Genomic DNA, 15,033 nt, shown 5'->3' on the forward strand with positions numbered 1-15,033 from the left:
CAACACAAATATTGAATTGCAAATGGCATCAAACCAGCTATCCAACGCTGAAGGTTGTGTTCGCTTACAGGTAAGCTTTAATGGGAAAACGAAGCGCCAGCGATTTCTTTGTTTGCCTTGTCTATCAGTGCCAATGCTTCTCGGCCGAGATTTTCTTATAGACGAGGGGTTCCCACTCGACTTTCCTGCAAGAGGCTACCGCCTTCACGGACACTCCGAGACAACGCCCTTTGCGGAGAAGATAGACTTCGTGCGTGTACCAAGACACGCAGAAGTGTGGCAGCCATGCACACTACTCTGCCGTCAGCAGCCATGCAGTCCCTGCTCGACTTCAAGGGAACGAACCACCAATGGAAGCACCTAGATGCCGTGCTGACACCGTTTTCGGGAATGTTTAGGGAACGTCCTGGGAAGACCCACGTCCTAGTGCATCGCATTAATACCGGCGACGCCCGGCCTTGGAGTTTCAACCCGGGACCACTGAGCCAGCACAAGCGAGCCGTTCTCGATAAAGCCCTGGACGAAATGATCGACACAGGAGCCGTGCGACCCTCGGACAGTCCGTGGGCTTTTCCTGTGGTATTAGCTCCAAAGAAAGATGGGACGGTACGTCTTAGTGTCGGCTACCGCAGGCTTAACGCAGTCACTGTGAGAGATTCCTACCCTTTGCCAGCAATATCGAGCATAACTTGTGCGCTGGGAAACGCAAAGTTCTTCATCACGATCGACTGCTCTCACAGGCGGCCCCTGACGTTCATATTGAAGTACACTCGCGTTCATAAATATTCGCGTTTACAGATCTACTAGCTCCCATCTTCGATCATTAACACTTACACCCACTCATCCTCGCCGGGTATCATTGACATGTGTCTGACACTGGACGTTTTGTATGCATTCGCATCTAAGCTAATCTCTCAGATATTCTCCTTATAGCCGAACGTGCAGATTTGTAATGGATATTCGGGAGAAACCGCGGATGTTAACACTCTTTCAAGGGAAATATCCTATGTATATGTTTTACATATGTATATGTATATGGGATGTCGCCACCGTGGAAAACTGTTCTACTCAACCGAATGTCGAATTATCTAAAGTATCAAGAGAACAATGAACAAGTGTCTATTACATCAACGCATTTGTATTTTCTTGATGAATACCTAAAATCATGGTACATATTTGGCATAAGAGCAATGTAAGTGCCGCAAATTTCTTCATTCGCGACTTCGTTCACAATGTGACCACGGTTCAAGACAGCCGTGTCCAAACACTAAACGTGCTCTGCCCTCCTCCCTTATTAAGTACCGCCACCTCCACCACGCGCACGTGAAAATAACTTTTGAGCGGAAAAATGATCGGCAAATGGTCGTCTCCGTAATGTCGCAACCGAATTTGATACCAGCATGCGGGCTGCGGCTGAAGCTCTTCACCTGCAACAGTTTGCACTATGTTCGCGTTGCGTGACATTGCGCGCGCATTGCCTGAAGTCAAAACGAAGCTACTAAGTGCCGCATCCGCATGGACGAAGGCGTGGTCACTAAATTAAGGCACGACCATATAGCGTCAACACAGTTTCGAAGGCGCGCGCGCGGCCTGCGCCCACAGTCGAAATGAAACTGCTCAGCACAGCATCCGCTGCTGAATAAACCTGGCTCGCTAATGCACAATAATGGAGGGCGACTATGCAGTTCTGAAGAGACGTGGCGAAAACGAAACTACTGCCTGTCGCAGCTTTGACGCGCAGTCGCCACAGGCGCTATATGGACGCGATCATAGGTATATCGCCCACGCATTTCGCGTATGGCGAGTAATATCGAAGACGAAGCAAGTGGGCCGCAGCCGTCGAAGTCTCTGTCGCCAACAACGCGATTATGGCTAGATCGTGGAGGGCGTCTTTACGAAGGACGGCGGCCGTTTGAGTTGTTCGCCGTTTGTGCTCCTGTGAGTTGAACATTTGCGGCGCTTCGTGCTTGGCGCGCTCGTCCGAATTATCCGAGTTGCGGCCAAATATGACTGAATTAACTAGAGTGTGATACCATTAAACAATGCATAAGCTTGACGGGACCACAACACGTCCGAATTATCCGACTGTTCGAATTACCGGGGTGCGAATTAACGAGCTTTCAGCATATAACATTTCATTTTAGTCGACTGACATAAAAGTAAATGTATGGCGCGTTTATTTACTAACTCCACCTTCACTGTTTTTGCCAGGGATATCAAACTCACCTTAGCTAACAAGCCGCAGTCACGAAAATTTACTCCCGCAAGGCCCAGGACACAGTGACGAAGGTAAGTTCGGGGGCGGGTAGGAAGAAATTGTACAAAATGTCAGCTAGGCGTTGCCATATGAAAGGCCTTTGCCATATTTCATAAAGGGGTCATTTCTGAAGGGGACGTAGCACCAGGATTCCGACGACATATATTCCTCCAAGATGACTCAACTATGGAGGACGGTTCTGAAAGTTTGTTTCACTGTTATGTATGAATATATGTTGACCGCAGCGGTTCCCTCACGGAAAAAGGCAATGCTTCAGACAAGTAATCCCTGTGTAACTCACGAACATACTTATTTAGAAAAAAATATGTGACGAAGCCAGTCACGTGCGGGCCTCGGGCCGCTTGTTTTAGACCCCTGGCTTATGCGATAGACGTTGGTCAGCACTTTCCAGAATAACGCGAGGTAGATCATGTTTCAATGGCTGACGGTCAGTTTTGTAAATGCTGCATTTCACGGCAGGAATAGTGCTTTCGTCTACTTTGTTTTTCATTTGAGTTAAGGTGGTGTAGAGCGAAACAAGAACAAGACACGTGTCACTCGCCTTGCTTTGCCCTGCACCACATTTACAAAATACCACTTCACATAATGAGCACGGCTTTTGTACTGCACGCTATCTTCGTGATACAAAGCGTAGCGCGGGCAGCAGTTCGGCGCGCGCTACGCTTATGATTATGGTAAGATTATGGTAAGTACACCATCTACACATTATGCGCAAGGGTCAAAACGTTGTCACAAACTGATAATTTATTCAGGCCGAAGCCTTGTATGTTTCACGCGACGGACAAAAGGCTGGCTCAAAAAGTACCTCTCAAGCGCGAAGCTGTGCGCTAACTTGGCCTTTGCGGCCTCCGTGCGAAAAAAGCAAGCGGCGTTTGTGCGATATAAATTGCACGGTAAAATAGTCGCACCCGATGGCTTTGGTATTGAAGCCGTCTTAGGCGAATGCATCAGGGGCACTGTGAATTTCTTTCCTGGTTCCTAGGATATTCATGGTCGCTCGGTACCTTCAAAGCCATCATGCTGAAGTAGCCAAAATTTCTTTATCATGTACTTGCGACGTCAAGACAGAGGCGGTAACGCACAGAATGATGCTGCCTTTTTTTTAATTTTTGCTTTTAAGTGCATGTGAGAAGTCTGGGATGCGTGTGAAAGTATTATGAAAGTAGCAAACTTACGGGCCAGTCCGACCTCTACGGACTACCAACTGGCACAGACACGGGTTGTCCTGCGATGCCATTTCCTGCTTTTTGTTTTCTCTCTTTGGGGAATATTAACGTGAAATATTTTCGCTCTATCCAGAGTAAAATGTAGCGATTAGTAATGTCGAGGATTGCCCTCAACCTGAAGAGAAATAAAGTAAATCGGCAAGAGACAGGCCAACATAGATATAATCAGGATAAAAACAAATTTAGGATTTTCCCTGACATGTCACACGATGCTTTAGAACAAGAAGAAAATATGGACGTGGAATCATGAACAATACCTTAACCACACTGATTTACGAAACAGCAATTTGAAGGTAAATAGCGAAGGCCAGCATTAAGTAAATTCTCCAAAACTACAAAATATAATAAAGAAACCACAACATGTCAGTATTACCAACTCAAGTGATCAAGTAGAATTAGTAGAATGTAGAAACTAGAACGCCGTATGTTGGTTGGCGCAATCACTTACTGTTGCTGAGTCCTCACTTATTTTCTCTGATAATAATATCTGGTTTAACATGCGAAAACCACGATATGAGTATGAGGCACACCGCAGTGGAGGGATCCGGAAATTTTGACCATCTGGTGTTCTTTACCGTGCACTGACATCGCACAGTACACGGGCCTCTAGCATCTCACTCCATCGAAATGCGATCGCCGCGGCCAGGGCCAAATTCGCGACCTTCGGGTCAGCAGCCGAGCACCGTAACCGCTACACCACCGCGGCGGACCCTTATTTCGTCTAGTATTAGCAAAAAGGTTGCTCGTGGTGCTGTTCCACATGCCCCTGTTTTCAGGAAAATTATTAGTCGAAAGAGTTCTACACTCTATGAAAAAAAAAGACTCTTAAGGGGGTCACGGCAACTGACCCTCTTCGGTAATTCATTTGACCCCTTTTGGTAGGTAGAATCAGAAAATGAGATTTAACTTTCTGCAAGAGTAAATTGTCACTCTTGCAGCGCGTTTGGACCGGCTAGCGTGTCGAAGACGCCGCCGTATGCGTCATATACATCGTGTGCAGTGATGTTCCGTCCCGCACCGAAGAATTCCCTTCCAGAGGCGCGAAAATTCCCTACTTCAGGCATTTTCCCTGCATACATCGCCAAAAATCCCTGCATAACTTTCCGCAAAAGGACAGTAATATAACATTATACATATATAATGTTATAACAGCACATGAGCACCAAGATCGGAGCTCATGTGCTGCAAAGGCATTGTGCACATGTGGGTTTTGAGTCTAACGGCAAAGGATGAACAAAAAGACGCTCCGTGTAAATAATAGAACGAATCTCAAAGGCAATGGTTTTGCGTGCAACATGGGCCGGAAACGATTGGAGAATCCGAAGGCGCCTAGTAACCGAAGTGTTTTGAACATTACAAAGAATTTTTTCCGTCTTTGAAATTCCCTGCAATATCGCGAATATTTCCTTTTTCCCTTTCATCTAAAATGAGGGTCGGAAATTGCCTGAGAAGGGAAAATTCCCCGAACGGAACATCACTGATAGTGCGGCTGGCGTTCGGCGCGGTTCGTGTACGCTGCCTAGCGGGGGACCGGTGTCGCCGTCGGGTCGGCGCCTCCTCCCCTCCTCTCTGCTTTCCCTGTCTCATGAAGTGCGTTGCGTGTTTGGTAGTTTTGCGTTCGAAAAAATTGCAGTGCCTTAGCTCGGCTATGCCAGGATATACGTAGCGTTAGCAAAGGTGCAGCTGATTATGCTTAGCTTTCCAGATTTTCTAGGTTTAGCTTGATTGTCATGCTTACTGCTGCTCCAATGACACACACGCACGGTATGCGTATTATGTGGCACATGCATAACTATTTTTGCTCAACGTCAGGTTGCTTCTCTATGGCCACAAAGACGGCTCGGTGGTCAGTGAAGTAACACGCTCCGTCTCTATGGCCCCAACACAGTAACCGCTAATTGCCAGGACTTCGGGATTCAATGAGATAAGCTTCTCGGCTCTTCTGCGCCGTCGAGCAGCATTTGCGCTCTCCTTCTCCACGGCGTTACCCACCTGCAAACGCCAGTGAGAGGCGCTGCGTCAGACGGCGACTGCACAGCGAAGGCGAATAGCTGCGCGCGCAGGCGCCACTGTGTCTACGACGTCACTCCTCTCGAATGCGGCGCTGACCAACAGCGGCAAGTAGAGTCACTAGAAAAATTCCAGAGTATCGCATCTGTTTTCCGCGCGCCGCCGCCGACGCGATTGGCTTACTCGCATCACGTGACCTCTCGCCGCCACATCCCTTCCAAGCGCTTTGGGCGCAGGCGCGTTGAGTGCAGCACGGCCAGACATTTAGCAGTATCACGGTCCCTAGAAGTACTTCGTCGCTTTTTTAAACGCGTCATGCAGATGCCAGAGAGTAGCTCACCAGTAACCGAACGTTGCTGGTGAGCTACTCCGGGAATTTCGTATATTTTTGCATTCCGTGTGGGAAACATTAACGTCAAAGAGCGTCGTTGTACGTGGCTGCATAGTTGGCTGCGGAATGAATTCGCCCCCCTCGAAGAACACTCCTTTCTGCAGTGAACTACACAAACTTTGCTGGAAAAGCTATCATGCAACAGGATACTTCACCTTTTCGGTTCCCTATGTTCAGCGATATTGAAAACTACATACTACAAACCTTTCTATTTGCTCGGCTGTTTATATCTCGATCTGTTGAACAGATTGTGCATGCCTTTCGAGTTATAAGCGTGTCACGCGCGAGAGCGAAATCGGAGACTTATTAAACCAATAACTGTTTACTGTATACCTTGAAGGCAATTGTCGCATGATCAGTTGCCACTGCGCAAAACTGAAGCGTGGAACTCTGTTGATAAACTTGGTATAAGGCAGTGTTATTAAGCGTATTTAAATTTTTTTCAAAAGAAAATGTTGCTAATGCTGCATTGCGCAGAGCGTACCCTTACAATACTGTTTAGTGGGTGAGAAATGGTCACAGCAAAAAAAAAAAAAAGATCAGCTTATCCTTTTACGCATTGAGGGAATCGATTTCATGCGAGCCCTCGATGTATATAAATACTGTGTTGCAGTAGCATGTACGTTAAAAATTTTCGGGATGTGCTATTTCTGATCAAAATAACATAAATCACTGCGCCGAGGAAGTTTTAACAAGAGTGCATTACGAAAAAAAAAGTTGAAAGTAAAAGCAGTGCTGAAAGCGAACCCCAGCTGTTTACGCGCTGGCAACGCCAAAAAAAAAAAGAAACTTTGTCTGAACACAGCGAAATATTTGCAAATGCACTGCAACGTTGTGAATATTAAGGAGACAAAAAATAGGAAATGAAACAACTGAGTAGTGACGTCAATCATTTCTGATGGCGTATTTTCTACGTATGTGTTAGGAAATGACAACGTATTCGCAAAATAAGATGCACCTTTCCTACCGCACGCCAATTCGCCCGTGCGTTCGGCTGCTGGCATTCCGAACCGAGACAAATACTTCACGCACAGCTTCCACTTACCGTACACACACCACTTCTATTACAGATAACACCCAGCTGAACAGCAAGCATGGTGCGCAAGTAAGGTATGCGTCAGCAATCAGTCGAAGGACGCAATGCTGAATGTTCTCGATGTTCGATAATGTTCTCGAATGCGCTGTGAAGTGAACCTGAACACCGACTGCAAAGCTAGCGCAAACAGTCAACATTCACCAAGTGTCGAAGTAAATGGCATCTCGCACGGTCATTACGCTAATGCAAATATACAGCTCCGGACCTTACGAACACACCCGGCCATGAAACGAAAGAGACCGGAGAAGCCACGAAGAGAGTTCGCGAGCACATGGCAACATTCGCCGCACGTTTCGTTAGCTACATCGCTTACCGCGCAGTCGATTCATGACTGTCGATGACTCGAAATCACTTCTGATATCCTTTTGAAGGAACACGCACACACATATTGCAGTTACGCCGAGCGTAACACCGCATCGAGGCGAAAAGATCGGTCACTTCTCAACACACGCTGCCAACGCGCCGGACGGTCCAGGAAGGGAAATGGCCGCCGCCGCCCAATGTTGTCCGCTTGCAGCCTACCTTTGCGGTACTCTGCGCGCGGCGATGTCGGAGACCGCGTGAGATGCCAGCTCCGGTGACCCAGCTGTGTGACATCACTGATCCTCGCGCATGTGCAGCACGGCTCACGACACTCCACGGGAAATCTGCTCCGGCTAGGCAAGTGTAGCTAACGCTACAAAAATGTGCGCATCTTCGGTTGCGCTCGCGCGGAGGCTCCGTGCTGGAAGTGACGATTGGAGAGGGTCATATTCATAGAGCTGCGGACACGGACAACGTGCGCCTCTTAATAGACAGTTTTACAGCGAAAGCTGTTATGAGATCATTTCACCGGCCGTTTTTGGCGCCGTAGTTGTCCGCCGCCGCCGCCGGTGTCCGTAACCAGTATCGCTCGAAATAAGGAAAAAAAAAAATAAGAAAAAAATTCCCGGATGGAACGAGGTTCGAACCTGGGCCTGCGTGGGAGCCCAGTATTCAACCTCTGAGCCATGCCGGTGCTTGAAACTGCTCTGCAAAAAGGTCCTATACTGGCTTCATGTCGAGAAGGAACCACATTAGCATATGCAATATAGCGTGGTACAAGAGTAAAATATGCACCACGAGTCGCACAACGCGAATTCTGTAACCAGACGTCACACAATGCGAATTGCGCAACGAGTAGGTTGTTGAATGCTTACAACCCATTACAAAGGGATCTGCCATAATTCTTCGTCGTCATCAGGCACAGCATCAACAAAGTGCGCATAATGCCTTACATGCGTTTAGCAGGTACCACGACTCTCCGTAGAATGACGAAAAATGGCACAGTGCCTGCTGCCCTACTTCTCACAAATACAATGATTTATAGCGTAGTGGGTTCCTCGCAAGTGCACTTGCATTGGTTGCCAAGGGAGCCCATAATCGCATGATCCATTTCCTCGGGGTCTCAGTAAAATTACAATGATTTATAGCGTAGTGGGTTCCTGCCAAGTGCACTTGTATTGGTTGCCAAGGAAGCCCATAAGCGCATGATCCATTTCCTCGGGGTCTCAGTAAAGTTCTTCGCCCACCCCCCGTCTCTCTCCCACGTCAAGGTATGTTATACAGCATGACGGGAGAGGGAAATAGCGACCGGGCGTCACCCAATGCAAATTACATAAATGGTGGGCCGTTTAAATCTTCCAACCCATTACAAAGGGCTGAGCCATATTTCTTCATCGTCATCAGTCGTCGCGTCAACAAAGTGCAAATAATGCCTTACAGACGTGTAGCTGGTGCCTCGCTTCTCCGCAGAATGACGAATAATGGCTTAGTAGGGGCTTCCTAACTTCACAAAAATTGTGATTTATGGCGTAGTGGGTACCATTCTAGTGTACTTGTATTGTAGCCCCTAAGAGAGCTTACAAGGGCTCTAGAAACGCCGCTCTTTCAGCTTTCGCTGTGACTGTGCTGCGGTTTCAGCGCAGGCATGGCGTTTTTTTTGGCTGAGTCGCTTGGAAATTTTTAGATCCGCTTGTCGTGTTTTTTTTAGCTTACTCGTGCTTTTTCAGGAAATAGTATGATTTTAGTTCCGGCACGTGTATTTGTCGTCAAATGCATGGCTTGAATATAAATATAAGACCCTCCCTTCACCCCTAAGCTCTCATCTAGCGCTCCTATGCCCTTCTGTTCCTCCTGGCGACATTTGTAAAGGCGCTACAGCATGGAGGAAGAAAAATTCGGCAGATGTGACGTACCGTGGGAAACAATGTTATGCGAAGCATGCGCGGGAAGGTGACTATGGCGTAATTTTTTTACATTGAGCGAAACGTTACGGAATGACGCTAGAGAAATGTGGAAGTGTTATACGCACACTCATATGTTAAAGAGTCTCATATGTATTATATAACCAGTTGATTACAGTTGCGTAACGATGCCAACAGCAATATATATGTTACCAACACCAGACGCCGTAAGCTGACGTGTAGTGCTTATATACTGGATAGCGCGAATCCGAACAGGACAAAGAAGGAACACAGATGCACAGGAGAGGCATTACTCGCAACTAAGCTTCATTTAGGAAAGTTTCCCTAGATATTTGGTACGTAGCCGAGTGGCACGCGCAGGCGTACTGCGGTTATGTTACAGTCACAGTTACAGTTGCTACAGTTGCGTTATAGTTGGTATGGTTATACTTGGCCGTTATGACGCGGAACGCACACACGTTTCACAAACCTGCGTGCATGTGTACGAGGGGTTCCTGACAGTTCTTGAGTAAGGTCATCATTACCGGGATCAGTGAGCACCAGCAGCTGGACCGGACTTGTTATCGGATCCGTCCGTGATAGCGGCTACGAGGGGTCTAAGTGTAGTGAAATGCGAAGGTATAGTGCAGCCGGTGGAAATTCTGGATGCCTCTTACGATGAAATGATCTATGATGCCTCCTGTCCTGGACGTGGCAGCGAGGACGTTTATGCCATGTCCACATCCGTCTTTCACGAAGTATAAGGACCAGGTGTTGTTGAGTCTTGATAAGTCAATATTAAGTCACCGGCTATGATGGGAGGCCTGGTTATCTCGGGAGAATTATTGTAGGGAAGCATTCACCCCCGGTTTTTTTCTAATCCGCGTAGTCCACGTTGCTGACCACGTAGACGAGTGGATGGTAGTTGAGCGCCTTCCAGTGGTGTTCTGTCTTCAGGTCCCTCACTTTCCTGTCGTAGGCCGCGGTGGTGTAGAGGTTACGATGCTCGGCTGCTGACCAGAATGTCGCGCGTTCGATCCCGGCCGTGGCGGTCGCATTTTGATGAAGGCAAAATGCTAGATACTCGTGTACCGTGCGACCTCGGTGGACGTTAAATACCAGATGGTGAAAATTTCCGGAGCCCTTCGCTATGGCATATCTCATAATCATATCGTGGTTTTGAAATATAAAACCCCAACAATTATTATTATTATCACTTTCCTTGCGCGTCAATGTGTGTGTTCGTCGTTACTCTTTTGGCTGAGACTCTGTATCACCTGTGGCAAATACCCACATAACATGAACTCTGAATGCGGCTATGTGCCACACGTGACTGAGAGAAAGGGTTTCATGACGTATGCGACAGGTATTAAATGCGAAGCATTTTTTGCGTTATTCATCTCATGACCAGTGAATCGTGTTCGTCATACACTCATCCTCTGCTATGCAAATTTTGGTATATTACAAGCTATGCAGACGACCAGGAAGGAAAGAAAGGAAAACGGGAGAGAGGAAAGACAGATATGTTAACCAGGTGGCTAGACAGATAGATACGTACATAAAAACGGCCAAGGTGCCTGAGGTTCGCTAAGAAATGCTTCGCATTTAAAAAAAACAGGAGAGGCCCTGACGTCACTTTCAGTGAAGCCTCGTGAAGCGGGAAGTCGGTGATTTTGACTCGGAAGATCCTTCTCTCTTGTTTGGATGTGAACAGAAAAGTAGAAGCCACGTCTGTGCCTCCGGCTCCAAAACCACGTGGAATGCGCGGCGCGGCGCGCGTGTCCAATCCGAAGACATGTATGGTTCCGCGGAACTGGATGATATGGATTTTACAGATGTATTAGAAACTAGTGACGATGACTGTGTGTAGAGTGCGGTTCTGAAGTGCAAGAAATAACCTTAAGTGTTTTTAGTCGTTCAAGCGCCTATCTTTATTATGTGAAATGAATAAACAATAACGAAAACAGCAGTATAAATAAACTTTTTCACCTTCCATATTTTCTTCTAGTATTTTACTCACACTATAAAATAATTTTCAAGAACGAGAACATATTTTTTTGAACTTCCATTTGTTTTGGGTTTATTCGCAGGAGGGCCGCCGCTTTTTTGGGCTTCTTTTGTAGTGATTATTTCCTTGTTTAGTCGGCGGAATCTCGCAACACTGGCGGAGCCTGCCATTGCGAATACACTTTTATTTAGGCGTAAACAGATGTGGAGCGCGCAGTGCACGATACGTTGCGTGTGCTCCAAGCGAAGCGCGTCACAACCCCTTTAGTTTACCGTGCTGTGCTACGTTTTGCTCAACTAGACAAGTCATATTCGAGATGTAAATATTTTCGAGTGCTTATCAGCGCCACCGACGTCAGAAGTATACTAGCTCCCAGTAACAACGTGGCCTCTGTGATCTGCGCGCAGGACCTCGATGGCAAATGTAACGGCCATCAGCGTACACGTCAGACTCCGGCGTTGGCTGAGTGCATTTTTAACGCCCTTCCTGGGAGGATTGGTCCAATGCTCTACCAGTGAGCTACGGCGGCACCGTAGCTCAGTGGTAGAGCATCGGACGCGTTATTCGAAGGTCGCAGGTTCGGTCCCTGCCGGTGGCAAGTTATCTTTTCGTCCACTTTAATTTCTTCACAGTTATATTCTAACTACTGCAGATAACACCCCTTATACTTTCCCTGGCGTTATTGTCTGTTAGTTCCCATTATTATTGTGTCTAACAAAGAAAACGAGCCCTTAAGAGTCATCTCCTTTCCTTCATTCAACGTATTCTTGAGTTTTCGATCTACAAGCAACGCTTTCAATGAATTAAAGCTCGCACAACGCTCAACGCACGTTATGTTGCAGCATGAATAAATGCTCGTACTAAGCTGACTTTCCTTTTTTTACGGGGTCATTCGCCGAGAGGCCTGACAGAAAGATATTAACGCGTTTGCGCGTTGATACGGTTGCTTGACGAACTGCAGCACAAGTACACTTGCCCTTAATTCTTTACCGATGCCTCGAAATCTCACACTGCTGTGTCCTACGCAGCGGTCGGTCGATCATTTTTCGAGGCCGCCATTCTGCACCCTAATACAATTATCTTCACCGCTGAGGCTTATGCGATATATGTGGGTGTAAAAGAGATTAAGCATTTAAAACTACAAAGTGCAGTTATATACACGGACTTCTTAAGCGTCGTAAAAGCTTTGAAAATATTGAAAGTACATAAAACTCCTGTCCCTGTCTCACTTTTCTCACTGTTATGCACGGTCTACACACTCGTACAGAATTTCGTGGTGTGCTGTGTGCCAGGGCACCGCGAGATCCAAGGAAACGTGTTGGCGGACCAGCTAGCTGCATCCGCCCACGACAACACTGCCGATACATCCATAGCTGTCCGTTTACTAGACCTAAAACAATTCCTAAAACGACAACTCAGGGGTTACTGGCAGCGCTTATGGGACAGTGAAACGCAAAATAAACTTCACTTGGTGAAGCCAAACCTCGGACACTGGCCACCCATGTGAAAAATACGTCGTAAAGATGTCACACTTTGCAGACTTGGAATAGTGCACACACGCACATACAGCATACACCGTGTAGATAGGTTTGCGAGACGCTTACCCTACGAGGCGACCGGCAGGAACGACGGACGTTCTCCACTGCCGCAGCGAACAAAGACGCGACGGCCGGGCTTCGTCGACTCTCCGGCGCGGCCGCAGAAAAAGGCACTCCAGGCAGGTTGTCAACAAACACGGGTTTATCTAACCCAAGATGCAGCCGCAGTGCGACAATCACGGTCTCGCAGGCCAGTCAGGGTAACTCCGCAAGACCAACTGCGAGTACACATTGCTTACTTGCGCTAGGCTACGACACAAAGGGGGGACACCGAAGCGCGCGAACCCATAAGTCGCCTGCAGTGGCAGCGCGTGACTACCCCCGTCTGCAAGCGTGACGAGCATCTCCCGCGGGCAAGCGAGCGCCAGACAGAAGCGAGCTCATGGGAAAAGGGGTGGCACTGGCGGCCACTGAGGACAGGTGTAGCGCAAGTGACGCTAAGCTAGAGCGGTGGCGCGAGCATTCTCTGACATGTCCGGACGCGTGGCTCTAGCGGAGAAGACCGACGCATGGCTCGCGCTATAGAGTTAATATACTGACTATTGCTCGCACCAGTCAAAAGGCCTGTGCGTAGCCACGGTAGGCATGTCGCCGAATAACAGCGGTTCCCGGCGCTCGTACCGCGCGGGGCCAGCACACGCGTTAGCTGGCGAACGTGGCGCGAAACGGAGGGCGCGCTCGATTCCCACAACATGCGACCCTTTCTTCCGGTGGTGACCCACCGAGAAGCGATAGACGGGGCGAGCCACTAACCCTGCTTCATATACTTTACTTAGGTTAACAGCGCGAAAAAAAGACACGGCGGACAGGAAAAAGACGAGACAAGCGCTGACTTCCAACTGAATTTTTATTGACACGAAAGCTCTTATATACCCGGTTAACAGAAAACAATCGGTAACAGAAGGTGAAAACGCAAGCAAAGATATGAATAACTATACATCACTATCACTGAGCCTGCTACGTCAATCGCGCATCCCAAAAACGGAGCTCCCTGTCTGACAATGCATTGATGGCTTGCTTACGCACGTGCCCCTTTCAACGCGCCATCTGAGCTGCCTCAGAGATTTACGCTCATGCTCTTCTTTAATCTTATCCACGACTGTGGTCCTTTCAAACTTCCTTTCAAAGATGGCTTCCTGGCGCTTCACGTGCACGTGTGGGTGCACTCCGCAGTTTGAAAGGACCACAGTCGTGGATAAGATTAAAGAGAGCTGAGCGTATATCTCTGAGGCAGCTCAGATGGCGCGTGAAAAGGGGCACGTGCGTGAAGCAAGCCATCAATTGCATTGCAGACAGGGAGCTCCGTTTTTTGGGATGCGCGAGTTGACGTAGCAGGCTCAGTGATAGTTGATGTATAGTTATTTCAATCTTTGCTTGCGTTTTCCACCTCTGTACCGATTGTTTTCTGTTAACCCGGGTATATAAGAGCTTTCGTGTCAATAAAAATTCAGTTGGAAGCCAGCGCTTGTCTCGTCTTTTTCCTGTCCGCCGTGTCTTTTTTTCGCGCTGTTAACCTTAAGTAGACACAACCAACTAGCCCAGTCAGCCACTTTATTATGCTTCATATACTCGTGCTCAGGATGGTACCCTTTGCATTACTATACAACAACGCATACCATTCTACCCATCAACGATTATAGGAAATGAACCCCTTCTCAACCACGAAACACTATTAGTGTTTTTAAAAGATACAAACTTTTGACGTTATATTTCCAGAGACCCCGCATCACGGCCTCTCAGCAGAGGTTGCTGCTGTGGCTCTGCAATTCGAAAGCACTGGCTTCCGAGCCCTTGGGGTCAAGGGTGTCCACGAGGTATCCGTGCTAATGCCACATTTTTAATTTAGTACCGTGATCGCTTGTCACTCAATCGTCGTCACGCATGTTTTACGTCACTTTCAGATTTTTAATAATTATGCCTTTTTTACGCACGTTTTGTGCGCAGAATCTTAGGCCCTTATACAGCCACTAAACAGATCACTCATCACATCCTCTGTCCATTGACCTGGCGCTCTTTGGCCATCATTGGCCCTTGCGCCATAAAACACCATATATAATTATCATCATCATCGTGCCTAAAGGGTCGCAAGATATATCACGATTCTACATATTAGGATTCTAAGTCCAGCATTCTACAATATAGGAACGCCAGCGCACACAAGCCGTGTTCACATTGTTTTGATTGCTGCGCCTGTGCTCTGCCACTGTGCAACTACCAGTCGG

The 15,033-nt window shown here is 47.7% G+C and overlaps 1 protein-coding gene across 1 annotated transcript; it reads left to right on the plus strand.

The window, feature by feature from the left end:
* Positions 1 to 285: 285 nt before the first annotated feature.
* LOC119395197 (uncharacterized) lies at positions 286 to 14,638 on the plus strand. The gene is made up of 2 exons (XM_037662474.1): positions 286 to 606; positions 14,528 to 14,638. Exons 1-2 carry the CDS (start codon positions 286 to 288, stop codon positions 14,636 to 14,638), a joined length of 432 nt encoding a protein of 143 aa, XP_037518402.1.
* The last annotated feature ends 395 nt before the right edge of the window (positions 14,639 to 15,033 follow it).

Source organism: Rhipicephalus sanguineus, chromosome 5 (genome assembly GCF_013339695.2).
Source record: "Rhipicephalus sanguineus isolate Rsan-2018 chromosome 5, BIME_Rsan_1.4, whole genome shotgun sequence".
Lineage (NCBI taxonomy): Eukaryota > Metazoa > Arthropoda > Arachnida > Ixodida > Ixodidae > Rhipicephalus > Rhipicephalus sanguineus.